This window comes from Peromyscus eremicus, chromosome X, assembly GCF_949786415.1.
Source record: "Peromyscus eremicus chromosome X, PerEre_H2_v1, whole genome shotgun sequence".
Classification (NCBI taxonomy): Eukaryota; Metazoa; Chordata; class Mammalia; order Rodentia; family Cricetidae; genus Peromyscus; species Peromyscus eremicus.
In genome coordinates, this window is record NC_081439.1 from 133,322,873 (window position 1) to 133,343,500 (window position 20,628).

Below are 20,628 nucleotides of genomic sequence, written 5' to 3' on the forward strand. Positions count from 1 at the left end.
ATAGTTTATGTGAAATAAATTATTTTCATCAAATGCAGTCTCCATCAGAATTATTCTTTAAAATAAAAGTCTGTATGCACTTCAGATTTTGCTATAATGCCTATTACCATGATCTCAACTCCAATTAGGAAATCATCTTCCAAAAGCTAAGTCTCCTGTCATCTTCATTGTACCCACAGGGCCTACCACTTAATAGATTTCAAGTATTTATTGAGTATATTTATTTGTATAAAGAAAACTCTTCCCTGTTAAAGATTAGGTTTACCCCAAATGAATTCTTAGATATGTAGATGATCCCATGTGCAATAGTGTGTTTTTAAGGTCATACATTAAAGATAATTACTTTTTGACATACCTTAACAATGACGTATTGAATTTTAAAATTGAAATTACCACTGGATGTGTAAAACTGCTTAGGATTCACCTATTTGTAATTCCTCATTATATTTTGGTATTATTTAAGCTAATATTACTTATTCTACTTGCAATATATATTGATAACTGTGAGATATCATCTGTTTTATAGTTCTCTGTATCATTCTTGGAGTTGTGCCATTTATGGTGATTCTGCCTATAGCCATGTTACTCTCCCTATGTCTTACCCACATCAATGGTATCGTGACAGCAAAAGCTATTGCATTGCCCCTTTGGATATGTGGTGGGGAGTGGTCATTGACTACTTCTTTGGTGGATTGGTAGCTAACTTCTGGCCCATCTGCTTTTTTTGTGATTATTTGTGATTATAATCAAGATTATCAGGTTGGAGTTCCTTTGAAAGGTTGTATAGGTAATAGTCTAGAGTCAGATTCTACTCTCATTGTCTGAAATAAGATCTATAGGTCACCAGGTGGTAGTGGCGCATGCCTTTAATCCCAGCACTCAGGAGGCAGAGCCAGGTGGATCTCTTTGAATTCAAAGCCAGCCTGGTCTACAGAGCGAGATCCAGGACAGGCACCAAAACTACACAGAAAAACCCTGTCTCAAAAAACACAAACAAACAAACAAACAAACAAAAATCTATAGGTCTTTCTTGAAGTTTGGTCAGGGTCCATGTGGTCACTTGTGTTTGTGTAGAGCTGGTGCAGAAGGTGATTAGTCACAGTGTGCACATGTCAAGTTCCAGTTTAGCTCAGTGGTCACCTAAGTAGCCTAAAGCACTTTGGGGAACCTTTATTGACGCCTCATTGTGTCAGCATCTTTGCTTCATCTTAAATGGGAGATTACTGGGGATATAGCTCAATGATAGAGCATGTGTGAGGCCCTGGGTTCAATCCTCAGCATTGCAAGAAAAGAAGAGCTAAGCAGGCCTGACTTTAAATGGGAGATTAAGATTTCTGGAAAAAGCAGCTGTCTTTCCATGCACAACCTAAATGATAACAGGGTTAGGCAGTTACACCGTTGAATGCATTTGTTTTCATTTGATTAGCAAGACCTGTTTGGAAGGGCACATGATTTGTTTCAAGTGCCCAGAGTCAAATAACATGATAGCCTCTTTACCAGAGATGATGGAATTTGATTTTCTTTGTGATCATTGTCAATATATATAAGGCACTGAGAAGCTTGGTGTTTGACAATGTGTTGGTATTTTTGTTTCCCCTACTGGCAGAAATGCAGGAACAGTGCATTCCATCAGTACCCTATAGCCCCTGGTTCACTTCTGATCCCCCACAGGGGCACTATGGCTCTGCCCTGCATCCTTACTACTATGGACCCAAGTGTGCTTCCCACAAGGGACAGGGTAGGATGAGGATGCTGCTGCAGTTATAATGTTTATGATATTCTCCATCAGACAGAAGGCCAAGGGGGAGAGGCAGAGGCACTCTTTTTTTCTGGCATGCCTGTGTGGGCTCAACAAATAAATTCCAACATTTCCACTCTACCCAAGGCTCTGTGAAACCTTTATTTTTTTTTAACCAGGAACTCAGGGGATGCCTACCTGTGTAAGAGCAGCCCACTCATTGCTATAAGTGTCATCATTCTGATAATATGCTAACAAGACTTCCCCCATATGAACCTTTATTTGCCTTGACCTCTCACCACTATAGACACTGGTAAACAATTTGAGGTTTTTGACTCCCCCATGTGACCCATCACTTGGGCCAGAGCCCATGCTACTGGATCTGCGTGATGTGGGATATTCTGTATGGCAAATGTGTTGCTAATTAGTCAATAAATAAAACACTGATTGGCCATTGGCTAGGCAGGAAGTATAGGCGGGACAAGGAGGAGAATAAAGCTGGGAAGTGGAAGGCTGAGTCAGAGAGACACTGCCAGCCGCCACGATGACAAACAGCATGTGAAGATGCCAGTAAGCCACGAGCCATGTGGCAAGGTATAGATTAATGGAAATGGATTAATTTAAGCTGTAAGAACAGTTAGCAAGAAGCCTGCCATGGCCATACAGTTTGTAACCAATATAAGTCTCTGTGTTTACTTGGTCAGGTCTGAGGCTGTGGGACTGGCAGGTGAGAGAGATTTGCCCTGACCGTGGACCAGGCAGAAAAACTCAAGCTACATCTGCGAGATTAATGTCTCATGAATTGTGGCAGACCATAATTCGAGTGGAAGAATCTAATGGTTCAGCAAAGAATGAGCTGTATGATTCTAGGTACTATAGTTTTAAGGTGTATGCTTGTGATTTTTTGAAGGCAGAGGTCTTCTGTAGTTAATTATTAAGAATGCCCTCTTTATTCTTTCATACTTTCCAGAAAGGTGGACATAACTAAGGGTTAAGCTCTTATTTGAAAGTTGTACTTTTATAGTTGGAAAAAATTATAAATCTCTTCCTGGAAAAGTGATATGCAAATGAATTTGAAATTTTTGTGTACCATCAGTGTTTGTTTCATCTAAGAGGAAAGCTGTTTTCTAGCCATCCTTGCAGGGAAATGAATCTGGTGCCTAAATTAGCAGTTTCCTTTCTTTTTTGTCATGAGAAGTTGATTTTGTGAAATAGAGTATTTAAAATAGGTTCTCTGTTCAGTTAATCAGATAACCATGAGCCATTGGAGAAAACTTTTAGTTCGGAACCTGATTTCCCAGAAACCATGCAGTGTGGTTCAGATCTGTGGTGCTTTTATCCTTAAGAAATGGAGAATTTGAAGAAAAGCTAGGCTTCTTCCTTCATTCTTTCCCTCCTTTCCTTCCTCCCACACCTTTCTGTTCCTAGTGCCTCTTTTCACATTTTTGCTGTATCAAAACTATCTACTTTTTCCAATTTTAAAATGTTAAGAAATGATGTGATTACTAAGAGCAGCAGTTCTCATCCTTGTTTACACAAGGGAATCACCTGTGGAATTTTAAATGTTGATTTGTGGCTCTTATACTAGGGGTTTTGACTTCACTGGTCTAGGATGCCATTGTGGTAGGTTGAGGCTTCACATATCTCAGATTTTCTTGATGAGCAGTGAAGATAGAGAACACTGAAGGAGTTGGAAGTAGGTGCTAATAAAATTACAATTCTGTTAACAAGTGAATACTTTTTAAATTTTACTTTAAAATTAACTTGAGATGATTTCTGGATACTGAACACAAATGTAATACCACAATTTACTGAGTTACTTTGTAAGGAAGAAAGGTGTATTATAACAAAATGGAAAAGGGGATTTTTGCCATCAGTATATGCTGAAATTACTGAATAAAAGGCTGTAAAGTAATGGAATGTTCACTTGCTGCCCAAATGTCACCCTACAATTGATTTACTCACTGCTATTGAAAAGTAATATCCTTGCTAAGGTCTGTCAATCATCAACCAAGTGATTAAACTTAGAATCACTAATAGCTACTTGGAGGGTTTTGTATTTCCAAAATGAGAGATGAGACCATAGTTGTCACAAGAGTTCTTCCCCAAAGACTATGTTTCAGTGTTAGTCTTGGTCAGTGTTACATAAAAAATACTCATTTTTCTGTAATGCCATAATAGCTAAAGAGAATAAGATTTAAGTCAATGTCTTTCAGTAGATTTGTTGACTTAAACTAAGACAGGATAGTTTAAATAAAGGAGCAAATACTTGGAAGCTTTTGAAACTCAAAATAAGGCAGTATACTTTAGGAAAGAGACATTTAAAATGTTTTAAAGTAAACATAACTAATAAAACAGAAAAAAGCAATTATTTGATTTTGTGAGTCATATGTAAGTCCTAAGCAATCACTATCAAATGTTATTTTAAGTGCAATTTAGATTCATAGGTGATGTACGTATTATAATTGTAAAATGCTTTATTAAAATGTTTTTACTATTAATGAGAGTTCACTTAAATTACTTCATGGGAATTTAGAATTGTTACCCTCCTTTGTGGACCAAATATCTCTCAGATAGCATATTTCCAGAAAGTCTCTTTGGAGGAAAATCACTCAAAGAAATGCTTGTCTACAAAAGAGGTTCAGTTTCACAACAGGATAATACTACAAAGAATTGTATCTCATATTAACATATGAAAAACTAAACTCTGGCAGGAAACTAACCATTTACATGTGTCTAGACTAGCATTCTTCAAGTATTTAACACAGAAGAAGCCTTTTTATTTAATTTTTACAGTGATTCCTAGGAATGCTTTAGAAAAAAATGTTGCTTTGAAGAAAAGAATTGAATTGGGGAGGGTGTGTGGAGGGGAGGGTGTGGTGGGTTTGAAAGAAAATGGCCTCCAAAGGAAGTGGCACTATTAGGTGTGGCATTGTTGGAGTAAGTATGTCACTGTGGGGGTGGGCTTTGAGGTTTCTTAAAGGATACCGCCCAGTGTGTCAGTTGACTTCCTGTTGCCTGCAAGATGTAGCATTCGGCCTCTCTGCCTCTCTGCTGCCTCTCTGCCTCTAAAGAAAAGAAGGAAAAAAAAGATGTAACATTCAGCTCCAGCACCATGTCTGCCTGCAGGCCTCCATGCTGGCCACCATGATGATAGTGGACTGAACCTCTGAAACTGTAAGCAAGCCATTCCAATTAAATGTTTTCTTTATAAGAGTTGTCATGGTCATGGTGTCTCTTCACAGCATTAAAAACCCTAACTAAGACAGAGGGTTAGGCAGAATTCACCAGGCTGTACCATTGTGGGATGAGAACTTCCAAATGTGCACCATGGTAGGCAGACACTCCTGACTTGAGATTAAAGTCTGACAGCTTAATACAAGCCTCCCCTGGTGATGAACTGGCTCAACTATGTTCAAACTGATGAACCCTAAATTAGGGAAGGAATGCTCTTCAGAGATTTAAAATCCCAAGCCCCCAAGAAGAGACTGGATTTTTGTCTTTCCAAGGCCTCACTCTGCTTTGCAAAGGTCCTTTTTCTGTGTGTCTGTTGTATGTATATGTCCCCTCACTCACAACAAAAGCCTTTCTTCAGCTGCTGATTCTCTCTGTGGTGGTTGTGATTTTCCTGCTGCCACCTGTTGCCCTTGAGATTTTTCATGCCTTTCAGTTCTTTTAAGTGGCAGAGAAAATGAACTCAATCAAGACTCCTAGATTGTATCAGTGGTATACACATGACTGCAGTCATATCACACAGACACTTAAAAGAAAAAAAAGATTTGTTATCAAATAATGGTATTTGGACATCAAGGAACTACCAGAATTTTCTTGCTCACATTCTTACAAAGGCATCTTTTTCCTTTTTTTTTTTTTTTGAGACAGGTCATACATAGTCTAGGCTACTCTCCATGTAGCTGAGGATAGCCTTGAACTCCCGATCCTCCTGACTTCACCTGAGTGTTGGCATTATAAGTTTGTATCATTATGCCTGGTTTATGCAGTGCTGGGGGTCAAACCCTAGGCCTTGTACACATTAACCAAGTACTCTACCAACTGAGCTACATCCTCAGCTCCAAAAGGCACTTTTCTTTTGGGAGGGGGTGAGGGACAACAATAGAACTAACAGCTATTTGAGGAAAGCAAATGGATATAAAATAGTTACCAGCTATCAACAGGTTTCTTTTAGCAGTTTTGTTTCAATATTATCTGGATCTACTACAATAGGTTTTGGTTATAAGGAAATAAAGAATTGATTAATCACCTAAAATTGACCAGATTCACTAGGCTCCTCCCTCCCAGAGCAAGAAATAAAACTACAAAGAAGACTCTCAGACCAGCCAAACTGCAAAGAAGATCCTAAGACCAGACCACCTTCCTGGAAGAATCAGAAACCAGCTGGACTACCTGGAAGAGGTTTAGATCAAATGAGTCACTTGAGATACTCAAGCTGTTGAACTGCCTGCAGGTTGTGCAGTGTGCTCCAGATTCCCAGCGTTGTGAGCTGTCACCTGTGCTGGAGTGGGCTTTGTAGATGCAGCTGCCTTTGAGTCGTTTCTGCTCCTTACTTACAATTAACTCCAATAAAACTCATTGGTTCTCCAAGTTGGACTTTGGTGGTATCTGTACTTTGGTCTGTCATGGGCTACTTTTGTTGAGTAGATATGTATGTTGCATCTCACCAGGAAAAGTTTTGTCACACAGTGCTGACTGTAAGGCTTTCTTTCCCAAGATGGTCTTGCTGAAGATACCACCTGGGTGGGACCTGGCCCCTTAAGAAGAAATAGAAATGGAACATTCTGCATGTCTCAGAAGTCATCTGACTCTTAGCAGAGCAGCTTGACTGCAACACCCCGTTTTCCTAACAAAGTCTCCTTGTTCATATCCTGCTATCCTTATGACCAGAAGTACCCCTATAATTTTTTTTTTTTTGCTTACAGCAGTTTCTTTTCACACAATGCTCCCTCACTCAACTAAGACCACCCTATAAAACCCCCAACTCCCTTTTTTTGTGGGGTTGCTCACTCTTCACTTGGAGACAACTTGGCAGTTCATGCCTTGAATAAAAACCTTTTAGCTTCAGTGTAGCTCTGATAGTTTGGTTCTCATTAGGCCTCCCACTGACTTGCAATGGAAGTGTTTCTTCCATTCCTTCATGATAAATTTGGGATCACTGAACATTAGAAGACTATGTGTAGGCTAACTAGGGTAAAAAGTCCGTGCTCATGTCTGGGTTTTGAAAACCCACCAATCCCTGAATTTGAAGTCCCACAATCCCCACCTTGGAAATCTAAAACTGCCCCCAAGAAACCCTACATAAAGCCTGCCTCCCGTTTACTTCTTTGCTGCTTCTCTCCTAAGCAGAAGGTGCCACCCTCTTGTATCTTTCCCAATAAATGTGTGAGGTTTGTTGTGTGGAATGACTTTGTAGTTGGCTCCCAACTGCCAAGATGCCTTTTCCTTCAGAGAGAGCCGTAACACTTGAACTGGGGAAAAGGTTTCCCCTCAGAGCTGCAACACTTGTACTAAGGAAACTTTTCCCCTTAGAGCTGTAACACAGTAACAGGCCAGTGGAAATTCACCCTGCCCCTCCCTGCTCCTGTGACTCTGTTAATGGCCAAGCAATACTTCTAACCACACTGTACTTTCCCACTAGTTCACTGTGCATGCTTCAAAGACCCTTCAAAAGGCTGCCCCTCTACCCAGCCCATTGTTGTCTGTTTCCGGTCAGAGGCAGCTGCCATTCTGTGTCTCTCCCCTATAAATCTCTTGTGTGAGGTTTGTTGCATGGTATGACTTTGTGGTATTCCTTGGCTCCCAACTGCCAAGATGCCCTTGCAAGGGAAAACTCTTTCACTATGTGCTTTTCCGATCACTGAGGAAATATTGAGTATCTGCAGCTAGGCATTGTGGTGGGGATGCAAAAGAACAATGTTCCTACTGGCATTTGGAAGGAAACTGAATTATTGGTATTGAATTAGGTTAAAAGAAACTTTAAAATAATGTAGCATGTAATCTATGAAAGGTATTATGATTCTAATGCTGGAGGGCCTCATGCAACTTAGGTTTTATCACTGACACTACTGATCTTGTTAAATAGCTAGTTATGTATTATCAGGCTTGAAGTTTATTGAGGATGGCTTCTTCCATAATCAGCAGTTTGTAAAACCAGGAACTGAAACTGTGGGACTTTGATTACTGATCCAAAGAATGGGATCTGAGTACCTTTGGCTGTGGGTAGATTATATTCTGAACTGTTGGGAAGGTCATAAGATTACTATCTAGCCAGGGGCCTTCTGGTAAAGAACAAAGCTATAACTTTGTTCCCTCATTCTTGCAAGTTAATCCAAATGAGCTATCAGTCACCTAAATGGGAAAACACCCCTAAGCTGCCTGTTCTAGAAATTTAGAAAATAGTATACAATAAGGGCTGGAGAGACTGCTCAGGGGTTAAAGCAATGGATGCTCTTCCAGAGCTTCATTTCCCAGCACCCACATGGCAGCTCACAACTGTGTGTAACTCCACTTCCAGGAGATCCAAGACATGGTATACAGACACACATGTAGGCAGAATACCTATTCACATAAAGGTTAAAAAACAAAATAAAATAGTATACAAGCTACCTCTATTGGTATGTTGGCATAATGGTCTGACCATTATCCACTTACTCTTCAGAGCATTTCATGTTATTCTGTAATAAACTCAATGCTCTGTATCTCATCTATATTCAACAGAGATCCAAGATTTGGCAAACAAGGTCAAGATACAGATAACAGTCTGATTTCAGGAATTAAAGAATTCATTAACATCTGAATCTAATAGTCTCTTAAAATACATTCAGTAACCAAAATTTTCATGTAAAACAGGTTTATTTTAGCAGCTCCCTTTTACATTATACATATTTATTTTCTAACATAGGTTATTTTGGTCTATTTTGCATAGATGGCATATTTGCTAACTTTTACAATTGACTTTTTCATTTGCTATTTGCTGCTACTTGGCATGGAGAAGAGGTAGTAAATAAAACATACTTAAGGGAAACATGAAGCAGAATTTAACTTCTCAACACAACTTTACTTGGATCCAGACTTTAGTGTCAGGTTTTCTTCTTCTTTCTCAAATCCTGAGCAGACAAGAGATCTTCCCTTGGGATATTGAGCACAACACTTACGAAGTTCTTGGATGACAGCCTGACACTTCGATTCCATATAGTTGTTGGCTGAAAAATAGGCAAGTTTTATTAATGATCTCATAGAACTAAGAAGGTACAAGGTAATTAAGCATTTTCCAACACTTTTCACTTAGCACCTAGAAGATATACCCAACTCTATTGCATTCTTTCTGATTTAGAAATCTGTCAACAGGTCAAGAAGTAAAAGGAGAATTCATTAATAACTATCTAAAAGTCTAATAGGAAGAAAAATCACAATTTATAAGTGGTTGAATGCTATTTTAATATATAATTTCCATTTTAGTTAAGTGCCTTTGGCAGTAGTTTTCGATATGATTAGTGGCCACTAGTCCCATTTTGTAATTTGATGAATTAGAAAAAATGCATACAACCCACATTTTCATAGTTTCATAGCAAACTGAAGCTTGAATGCCAAATTTAATCCCCCTTCTTTAAAAATGAAAGTGGGAGCTAACAATTTTTTTTAGGTTTTGAGAGGGTTATAAAACATAAAGGTAAGGTGACCATGGCGTGTGGTTTACTATGGGTTCTAAGGCTGAGAGTGCCAAGACCAACACCTGTGCATTGCTTAGTTCCTGCATCCCTCCACCCCCAGCTCAGAACTCAGAGGCACTGGGGATATAGTATGTGGCTAGGCCATTTGTCAGTCTCCCAGCTACACAGACTGAGGGCCTCAAGTGAATCCTTACTTGGCCACATATAAACATGGACTAGTGGTGGCTCAGGCTGGCTATATATACGAAAAGTTCTTGGAATGGGGAACAACATACTCTTTAGCCAGCCATCCTGATCTATCTTGGAGAAAGTTCCATCGGCTGATGAAGATAATATGTATTCTGCTGCTGTTAGATAGTATATTCTCTAGAAGTCTTTTAAGTCTATTTGATCTATAGTGCATTTTAACTCACAATTTATAAGTGCCCCATATTAAAAAAAATAAGATCTCATATAAATACCTAAGAATGTATCTCAAGATTTTAGAAAAAAACAAGAGCAAGCCAAACTCAAAACTAATAGATGGAAAGAAAATAAAAATCAAGTAGAAAATTAATGTAGAACACAAAAAATACAAAGAATCAATGAAACTGTTGACTTTTTAAAAGGAAACAAAATTGACAAATAAGCTAATCAAAAGAAAGAAGACTCAGATTCAAATTCATAAAATTAAAATCCAAGCCCAGTGGCATGGAGCTATAATCCTAAAATACTCAGGAGGCTGAGGCAGGAGGATCTCAAATTCAAGACCTGCTTGAGCTGTGGAGAGTTCAAGGCTAGACAGGATAACTTCAAAATTTAAAAAGTAACAAGAGACATGAGAATATAACTCACTGGTAGAATGTTTGCACAAGGCCCCAGGTTCAACTTCCAGTACAACAACAACAACAGCAGCAGCAGCAATAATAATAATAAGCAATAATAATAACAGGAGACAAAAGGAATACTACACTAAAAACAACTGAAATAATATTTTGAAAAATGATATGTCAATTGGAAAGTCTAAGAAAATGGACAAATTTCTGCATATATGACCTATCAAAATTGAACTCCCAAATATGAAAAATCTAAATAAATCAATAGCAAGCAATGAAACTGAAAGTAAAATAAAAAAAAAAACCTCCCATCAAAGAAAAGCACAGATCCTGACATATTTGTGGTAGTAGAGATTGAAGTTAGGGCTTTGTGCACACTATGCAGATGGTCTACAACCACTATTTTAAAAACAAAAACAAAAACAAAAAATTAACACCAATTGTCCTCAGACTAGACCATAAAATAGAAAGGGAAAGAATGGAGCTGGAGAGATAAGTCAGCAGTTAAGAGCACTGGCTTCTATTCTAGAGGGTCTAGGTTTGATTCACAGTACCCATATGATGGCTCACAACTGTCTGTAGCTCCAGTTCTAGGAAATTCAAAACCCTCTTTTGGCCTCTATGGGCACCAGGCACACATGTGATGCACAGACATATGTGCAGGCCAAATACCATATACAAAAAAATAAAATAAAGGGAAAGAATTCTTCCAAATTTATTTTACAAAACCAATATTGTTGTGGAATATTATTTTAAGATGTGTTACATATGTTTATGCTGTTGAATATTTAATGATGCAAAATGTTTTTTTCATTTTTCTTTATTAAGAAATTTTCTACTCACGGTACATACCACCCACAGATCCCACCTCCTCCCTCCTAATGATGCAAAATGTGTTGCATTCTTTTTTGTTGCATTTGTTTAACTCTGTGAAGCTGTGTTACTTTGCCTGTTTAAAACACCTGATGGTCTAATAAAGAGCTGAATGGCCAATAGTGAGGCAGGAGAAAAGAAAGTTGGGCCTGGCAGGCAGAGAGAATAAATAGAAAAGGAAATCTGGGAGGAGAATAAAGAGCAAGAGAACAAGGAGAGGAGGACGCTAGGGGCCAGCCACACAGCTACACAGCAAGTCACATAGTAAGAAAGATTTATAGAAGTAAGAGAACAGGAAAAGCCCAGTTGCAAAAAGTAGATGGGATAATTTAAGTCAAGAAAAGCTGGCAAGAAACAAGCCAAGCTAAGGCTAGCCATTTATAATTAACAATAAGCCCCCATGTGTAATTTATTTGGGAGCTGGGTGGCGGGCTCCCAAAAGAACAAAGAGTCAAAACAGTAAAAAACATACAACATCAAGGATCCTTTAACGAACATACACGTAGAAAGCCTAAGTTAATGACTTTAAAACTTAATTCAGTGACACCAATGAAAAGAGTTGGCTTTGTTTCAAGGATGCAAATATGGTTCAACATACATAAATCAATAAATATAATATATAGAGTCAAAACAACCACACTAACACCTCAATAGATGTAGAAAAAAGGCCTTCAATAAAATTCAACATCCTTTCATGTAAAATAACCCTGAAGAAACTAGGTATAATAGGGTTGTATCTTCACAGAATAAATGCTAAATATAACCTGTAGCCAATATCATAGTGAATAGGGGAAAACCGAAAGCAACTTTTTCCTCTAGGAAAGGGTTTCCATTCTCTCTACCTTTACTTAATATAGTACTTGAAATGTTCAGCAGAGAAATCAGGCAAGAGAAAGAAATAAAATAAATACAAATAGGAAAGCATGAAGTCAAATTATTTCTGTTTATAAATATGATTCTATACTTAGAAAAGCCTAAGGCTCCATGAAAAGCTTTAGAACTGATAAAGTCAGTATAGTATGAGTAAACCACACAGCTATAGCTACCTGAGTTTTGACACAGATGCCCCATATCCTCAACTCCAAACCAGGCTTTTCATAGAAGGACTTTGCTTAGCTCAGTAATTCTTTTTTCCTTTCCTTTTTTTTGTTTGTTTTTCAAGACAGGGTTTCTGTTTAGTCCTTGCTGTCCTGGAACTCACTTTGTAGACCAGACTGGCCTTGAACTCGGAGATCCGCCTGCCTTTGCCTCTCGAGTGCTGGGATTAAAGGCATGTGCCACCACAGCCTGGCTAGCTCAGTAATTCTTAGCTGGGGTTGTGCATTAAAATCACTTGGTTAGCTTTGTAAAATGATTCCTGCTCAGACCCTACCTCCAGGAAGTCTGCTTTAAGTGTGCTAAACAAGTTTTAAAGTTCTCCAGGTACATTTGGGAGGCAGAGGCAGGGGACCTCTGAGTTAGAGGCCAGCCTGGTCAACAAAATGAGTTCCAGGGCAGCCAGGGCTGTTACACAGAGAAACCCTGTCTCAAAAAACAAAACAACAAAAAAAATGTTAGGTAATTCTAATGTACAATGGAACTCAATAACCCATAGCTTAAATGAAATCACTTTTTTGTGTATATGTGGTGCTGAGGATAGAACCCTTGGGGCTTTGCACATGTTAGGCAAGTGCTCTACCACTGAAGCCAGCCTCCCATTCCTACATAACAACTCTTTTAATATTCTAAACATTTCATAATACAATGAAGAAAATATTCATAATTAGTTAATTAAAGTTAATGAAAGTTGCTGATAATATCATTAATTTCTTACAGTTAGTTGATAAAGTTTAAAAATATTATTTTAAAAAATCTATATACTACCTTGTAAACATTTCTGTATTTCACAGGCTTGTTTCTGGCATGGATCCTTTTGTGGCATATCCAGAAAACTAAAACAAAACAATTATTAAAATGTTGCTTTTTTTAGTTATAAAGACTTTGAAGCCTATCTATCTACACAGAATTTTCTTCTGGGGCAAGTAGAATGACCTTACAATTGTTAGAAAAATAGTTACACTAAAAATACTCTTTCTCAATTCATAAGATGAATCAACTATATTTTTATATTTCCATCTCAAGTATGGAAGATACAGACATGAAAAAATTCAGTCTAGTCATCTTGAATATTGTAAGCAAATGTCAGAATGACACCACTGTTTTAAAGGCCTGGCCCAATGCCTGATTCTATGATTCACAAAAGAAACCCTTGGTAAATGATTAAACTTCTTGAACATTTTTTTCTTTCACTATTCATGTCAATAGGAATTATACGTACCTCAAGGAACTGATGGAAGAACTAAACATGATAAAATATATAAAGTGCACAGAATAGTAACTGGAAAGTATTAAGAACTCAATACACAGTAGCTATTATACCCAAGTGCTTTTTTAAGACAGAGCCTCATTATGTTTCTTAGGCTGGCACCAAACTCCTGGGGTGAAGTGATTATCCTGCCTCAGTCTTCCAAATAGCTGGGATTATAGACATGCACCATTGCTCTGGGCCCAAGACATATTTTAAAAAGCAAAACCTTACTTTAATGTACATAAACTGTCATGACTGTTTTAATTCAGGAAAATTTTTACAAGTAAAAGAAACACTTTCCCTAGAATTAGCAATGTTAGTTGCTATTACCGCTTGAGAAAAGTGCCAATTAAAGTTAACATCTATTGAGGTCAAATGGAAGCCAAATACGTAAAATATTTGTAATCAAAGAATTTAGATTCACAAGGTTTTGATGAGAAACTTGTAAAAACAATTCAAAGACACAGGTTTCAGAAAGAAGAAAGGCACAGGAGCCTTTGAAACTAATTTTATCAGTACAAATAACCTTTTCCTCCCAGAACTCCTTAAGTTCTCAGTAGATCCAAATTAGGTCAGTACTGGGATGGGAAACACTAGAACAAAACCTCAGATATTTACAGGATGGAAGAAGGAAAGGCAGGTGATTTGCTGCAGGGGAAATAAGCAACAAATACATGTTGATGCTGCTAGAGGCTGCTCTCTTCTCTCTAAATCAGTACCAAGTCCTTGGTGATGAGGGCATCTGTTCTGTAGCATGTGCAGATTTTTGTGGGATTCACCAGATCCCAGGTTCAACCGATGAAGTCCATTAAAGGTTCTATGGCAATTTCCAGAGAGGTCAATTTCAAGTTACATTTCCTGACTAAATGCTTTTGTTGGCTTGATTTCTGCCCTGCGTAACCCTTTCTCTGTAGTGTCACTGGCAGTGTTCTTCATGACCCTTCCTAAACTTCTGTAGTTTTTCAAACTACTCTCTCCCCACCCAGCCCCAAGTATAGGAGCACTGTAGTGGTGAATGATATGAATAGAACAGAGGAACATATCTTCCTACAATTCCAGCACCTGAAAAAAAAAATCATTCAAATTACTACAACTGAATAGAGTGAAAACCAAGAAGGGGAAGAAGGAGAAAAAAATAGAAATACATACCAGGTTAATCATCAGGCAAAAGTTTAAGCAGTAGTTCCTGTACTCCCCTGACCTATCAGAAAAAAAGAAAGTTTATAAAGCACTCCATTGTAAGATCCCCAGTATAAAGGAAAATGATTGAGCAAAATGTGTACCATTAAATGATGCTGAATCTGCCACAAGCGAGAGTTGTTATCCATGTAGCGCTCCTCTGGGTAGAGTTGCCACATGAGAGGTAGTTGGGAAGTAAGAAGGTGACTTGGCCTAGTTGCATCACCTAAGGGAACCTGAACTTGCTGGACTCGAGCCTTTAGGAAACTTGTCTCCTAATAGGAATGATCAAAAATAAAACCAAAGACATCAGAATATTGAGACTAGATAGAAACCAGGTTACTTAAAAGTAAAAGCAAAAAAAAAATTGTTTTAAATTAAAGCAGTTACCTCTTCCACCACAGCTACCCATGTGCGCTGATATTCGTCGCGGTAGACACCTTCTTGGTGAACCCAGAGATGATCGGGTGGAGCCCCCACATCCTCTCTTGCCATTCTGGGCTTTGGGTTCCAATTCTAGCCCTGCTTTTCTCCACCTAAGCCTGCAGCATCCGCGCACAGGACACAGGTGTGACTTTTGAGGTTTGGATGAACTCACTAGTGAGCAAGGTGACCTGGGACTAGCAACCACCAACCAGAACCAAACCTCATACATATCTATTTGTAAACCTACATATATCAAATGGCATCTTAAGCTTTCTGAAAATGAAACTGAAGTGACACTCAGGCAAAGCCTAGGTAATGCGAACTTTCTATGGTAAAGCACTCAAGAATTCTAAGTTCGTTCTGTGGGGAGATGAGATGAGAACTGCAGGAGACTGGGCATTGGTTTTTCTCTCTTTTGCATCTACAAAGCAGTATTCAATGGTAGTGTGTTAGCAATAGAAAATGCACAAAAGTGTACCTAAGGATACATGATTTTGGCAGAAAAGTAGTGAAACAGACACATGCATGCCATATTCTTCAGATAAAAGCCACTCCCAAGCAGTTTACATTTTTAAAAAGATTCTCAATGATGTATATGGCTTTCTAAAATGAGACTAAGTTTGTTACAAGGGCAAAGAAATACCTGTCTTTTTATTTTAAAAGTTATTTATATTAGTGAGGCCTATCCAGAAAGGGATTTTCATTTTAGCAAAAATATTTAGTGTAGTTTCACAACTTTCTGAAAGCAAACAACAGCCATCCATCTAGCTCCGTTTCACTTAAGCAGGATGTCACAGAAGCCTGTTTTTCTAAGAGGCATAGTTGTAAATTTTTATTCTACAAACTGGAAGATCAAAAATATCTCTCTGCTCTTTAAAATATGTAAATAAAGTACAGTTCTCAGAGTTTGGGGTGGTAAGGAAACTCTCCATAATAGTCCTATGCCCAGCTTTAGATCTCATAGCTTCAGATGCATTTTTCATAAACAGAATCTCATGGTAACCACTCATAGCATCATGATACAGATTCACTGTATTTCTATCTTTTACAGAGCACAAATACATCAGTGGGTATCTGTCCCACAATAGAGACACCCCCCCCCCATTCCCAATAAGTAGCTATTAATGGGAAAGGAAATGAAGCATAGTTTGGGAGATTGTTAGAGTCCTCAAAGTAATACTATCCAGAGCAAACCAGATGTCAATCATGATGTGGAATGAGAAGCCAGAAATAAAGGAATGATGCTAAGCCTAGTTCTTCTTTCTTTCAAGGATACCATCCTGAATCTGATTTCCCCCCACTTAACACTGTTTTTCTGCCTATCCCCTAAAAGGAAATTAGTAATAAAAACTATTGTCTCAAAATGGGTATGTTGGTGCATGCCTGCAATCCTAGCATGCCAGAAGCTGAGCAAAGTTCAAGCCAGCCTGGGCTATATATATAGTAAATTTGAGGCCAACTAGTATATTATAGCTAAGCCCTAGGTTAACTACATAAGGAGACCCTGGAGAGAGAGAGAGAGAGAGAGAGAGAGAGAGAGAGAGAGAGAGAGAGAGAGAGAGCACAGAGGGGAGAGGGGAGAGGGGGGAGGGGGAGAGGGGAGAGGGGGGAGAGGAGAGAGAGAGAGAGAAAGAGAGAGAGAGAGAGAGAGAGAGAGAGAGAGAGAGAGAGAGAGAGAGAGAGAGAGAGAGAATATGGTCACATTTTTGTGACAAATAAATAGGTATGATAGTTATCCATTTATTTCCTGAGTGATTATGATTCTGAACCTCTTACATGGTCCCCTTTTCATCTGGATGTACTCTCTCATTTCCAACTTATTTATGTTAGTATCCTTTTCTCCTTAACCAAACTCTACTTTCTGTATGGCAATATCAACTCTTCTGTACACTCAAAAACTATGAGTTATCTTGAATTTCTTCTCACTCAGTTGCTACACCCTATATCACCAGTTCCAGCAAATATCACCATTACCACTGTATTCAAACCAAAATTTATTTCAAATACCATGGCTGTTTCAAGCTGCATACCCTTGCTCTTCCTTTCTATCTGCCTAAAATGCATGAGTCTCTAGATATACATTTGTAAGCCATTTTTTCATTTAGCAAATATAACTGTTCTGCCTCTCTTGTAGAGCTTTAGACATACACACAACACCCCCAGTAAATTCCGATATAAAAATAAAAATGTGTGTGTGCGCGCGCACGCGCATACACACACACACACACACAGAGAGCATTTTTTTAAAGCAGGAGCCAACTGTTAAGGGTTTCAAGACCATCTCAACTTCATAGATATAGATAGGTCCTAGCAACAACCAACATGTTGACATTTAAATTTCTTTTGAATAAAAACAAAACTTTATTGGTCATACTGACATTGGAAGGAAATAATTCCAGTGGAAGAGAAGGCAGATAGAATGTGATATTCTAAATTACTATGAGGCACTACAAAATATTCTCAGAAGAAAAGCAGTATGGTGTGCTGCTGTGACCTCCAAAGGTTAACAGGCTAGGCACTGACAAGATGAGCCTGGGAACAACACTCAGCATGTTAGCCTGGATTTCTGTGTCCTATCATTCAGAGCATAAGGGCCCAGAGAAAGGCAACGGCAGTGATCAAGAGACTGATAAGCCACCACATAACTATGAAAACATCAACACCCTCAGTAGATAAATGCAAAGGCTGAGCAAAAGGCATTTAGATCAAAGTCTATAAAAATAACATGCTGGATGAATGGAACATCATTTCCATAAATGTGGTTCTTTAGAACTCTTGATCCCAACATTTTCCTTGGTCAAGTAAGTTTGGGAACATTGGAGATCATAAAATCATATTAGTATAGTAAAAATTCCAACTAAGTTATACTGTACAGAGATTTTTATATAGTTTAACATTTCCCAAACTTATTTGACTAGAGAACATTTTTTTGGCATATGGTATTTGTTCACAAAATACAGGATTCTCCAAACTAAGGAATATCTTAAAACTACAGGATAAATTTAGTTACAAATTTAGTACAATACATGGAATATAAACCTATGCAATTTAACTTAAAAATACTACCAGTTTCAGATACAAATGCATCCCAAAATATGTTTGCATAACTTTACAGTTATAGCATCCACTAAAAGAGATGGCCTCCATAGAAGTTGCCTTGATTCCAAAAGCCATACTGACCTTGACACATTATTTTAGACAGTTTGTAAATTAGGTTCTAAATGAATTTCAGAATATAAAACAGCTTCCTTTGGTTGTAATTTAAATAAAACCATCTTTTTTTCCTTTACAGGAAGAATGGTTTTGTATTTTTTTCTTTACAAGAGTATGATTTGCTTTATTTTGAGGTATTTGAGTTTTTAAATAGCATCAATAAGTTGAATATGCTAATTATTTGAAGCCATTTAATATCCTCATCCAATTATGATTTCAGCTGCCAAAGAACATAGGTCCAGGTATCAGCTTGGCTGATGAATGAATCCTGCTTGTGCCACTTAGAAGCTTTGTGACCTTCAGACAACCTAATCTTTCTCTACCTCAGTTTCCCTGAGGTATAAAATTATAAACATATTGACTGCAATGGTACTTATTAAACACTTCTCATATGTTTAACATATGTTTAGGTGCTGGGTGGTGGTGGCACACACCTTTAATCCCAGCGCTCGGAGGCAGAGGCAGGCCAACCTCTGAGTTCAAGGCCAGCTTGGTCCACAGAGAGAGTTCCAGGACAGCCAGGGATACACAGAAAAATCCTGTCTTGGAAAATGAAAAACAAAACAAACAAAAAACAGAAACAAAAACATATGTTTAGGTACACTGACCCATTTGATCTTCATGGGATGTTATGAGATGGGCACTGGTATTATTCCCAATTAAAAGTAATGAAAGTAAGACACAGAGAAATTAGATAACCATTCCAACTAGTTTACACAGCTAGAGATTTCAGAGCCTGATTCCAGTTGAAGCAGTTTATACACACTATGTATGCAAATTCTTAGTAGAGTCTTTAGCACATAATAAGCTTGCTATAAATGTTAATCATTATTTCCCTCTGGTCAAATGTTTGGAGCTGTAAAAGGTAGCATGAACATTCGAGAATATGAGACTGACTAAAAAAAAGTATTTTTCTTCTTGAAGGCAGCTAAACAAATTGACAAATTCAAAAATATCCCTTAAGCAAATATAATAAAATGAGCAGTTCCTGCTGCCCCACCAAGGCAGGACATGTTAGCTATGAACAATAACTGAAAATAACATAAGACATAAAATTGAAACTTAAAGAGAAAATGCAGATAGGTCCAATTACACCCCTGCAGTTTCTCCAACGTTTATCATTATGAAAGTTAATCATGGAAAGATGTGACATAAGCATAAGGTAAAAAGAGAGGTTGTTGGCATATATATTGCACCACAGTGCCCTGGATTTGGGACAGTATTTGTAGTGAGACTTGGGTTGGAACTGACTTGGGAGAGAAGAGCAAAGCATCAACACCTCTTCAAGTAGCGCCTTGAATAAGTTCCCTTCCAGTACTGCCATATCTGTCTGGCTTCAGAATTAAAAAAAGAATTTTAAAAAACAAATTCAAACAAAAGCGTATCAGCTGTGGAGGCTGCGTGGCATATATTTTGCTTTAATTTATAATCAATACTAAATCCCTCGTGTAATTGGTAAACTTGTAAATTGGAAGGAAGGTTTGTACATTTATCCCTTAGTTCATTGGCAAATTTTAAAATAAAATAAGTTTTACATATAAGTTAATCATGTCTGACACCAGGAAAGAGATCAGGTGAAATTTGTAATTTCCTAGAATTAGTTACTTGATGTGATACATTCAAACCCAAATAAAAAGTTGTCTCTCCCCCAATCCTTCTTTTCCTGTATTAAACAAATATATATCTAAAAGCTTTTGTAAAAAGTAACAGCAAGCAAACTGGAGTTACTTTTTCAGACACAGTAAAACACTGTTTCTGTAAAAGGTTACTCACATGTATATAATGATTCTTGGACTAATTACACCTTCTCCGGAACAGCTAGGCTAAAACTTCCAGGTCTCCCACCCCGGGACACTCAAGCAGGGATCGCGATGCAAGCCCAAGGCGAACCAAGGGACATCCAGGGCCGAGGTCACTAGAACCGAAGTTAGGAGGTCAGGCCAGCATCAGGACGTGGTCCAGAGAGATTCAAGGGCTGTGACTTGGAAATAAAACAAAATAAAATAAAACCTTAACTGTTTTAGGACCAACTTTCAAAAGAGGCCGTTGTTCGTGACGATGTCACCTCAAAGCGCTGTCCCTGACGCGTGTAGGCCGCGCAGGGTTCTCAGCGGGCGGGCAAAATGGGCGCCAGCACTGTGGAGGCGTCTGCCCTTGCGCCTGGGAGCTGCTCACAGCCCACGTCCGCCCCGGCGGAAAAACACCGCCTCCCTGCCACCCAGCCACCCAGCGGCCCGGACTGCCGTGCAGACTGCCTTTGTCAGCCACCACCAGAGTCCCACTGCTTTGCCAGCCCAGACCGACCAGTGAGTCTCCCAGGTGCCGCTAGGAGGGCACCGCCTCCGCGCCCCC

General features: G+C 38.5%; 2 protein-coding genes across 2 annotated transcripts; both read right to left on the reverse strand.

Moving 5' to 3' along the window:
- Positions 1-8,586: 8,586 nt before the first annotated feature.
- On the reverse strand, positions 8,587-20,573 carry Cmc4 (C-X9-C motif containing 4). Its single transcript, XM_059249973.1, has 3 exons — positions 20,050-20,573; positions 12,975-13,042; positions 8,587-8,955 (listed from the first exon to the last, which is right to left on the reverse strand). Exons 2-3 carry the CDS (start codon positions 13,030-13,032, stop codon positions 8,810-8,812), a joined length of 204 nt encoding a protein of 67 aa, XP_059105956.1. The 5' UTR covers positions 13,033-13,042; positions 20,050-20,573; the 3' UTR covers positions 8,587-8,809.
- On the reverse strand, positions 13,042-16,542 carry Mtcp1 (mature T cell proliferation 1). The gene is made up of 4 exons (XM_059249972.1): positions 15,028-16,542; positions 14,742-14,912; positions 14,608-14,659; positions 13,042-14,520 (listed from the first exon to the last, which is right to left on the reverse strand). Exons 1-3 carry the CDS (start codon positions 15,130-15,132, stop codon positions 14,612-14,614), a joined length of 324 nt encoding a protein of 107 aa, XP_059105955.1. The 5' UTR covers positions 15,133-16,542; the 3' UTR covers positions 13,042-14,520; positions 14,608-14,611.
- Positions 20,574-20,628: the final 55 nt, after the last annotated feature.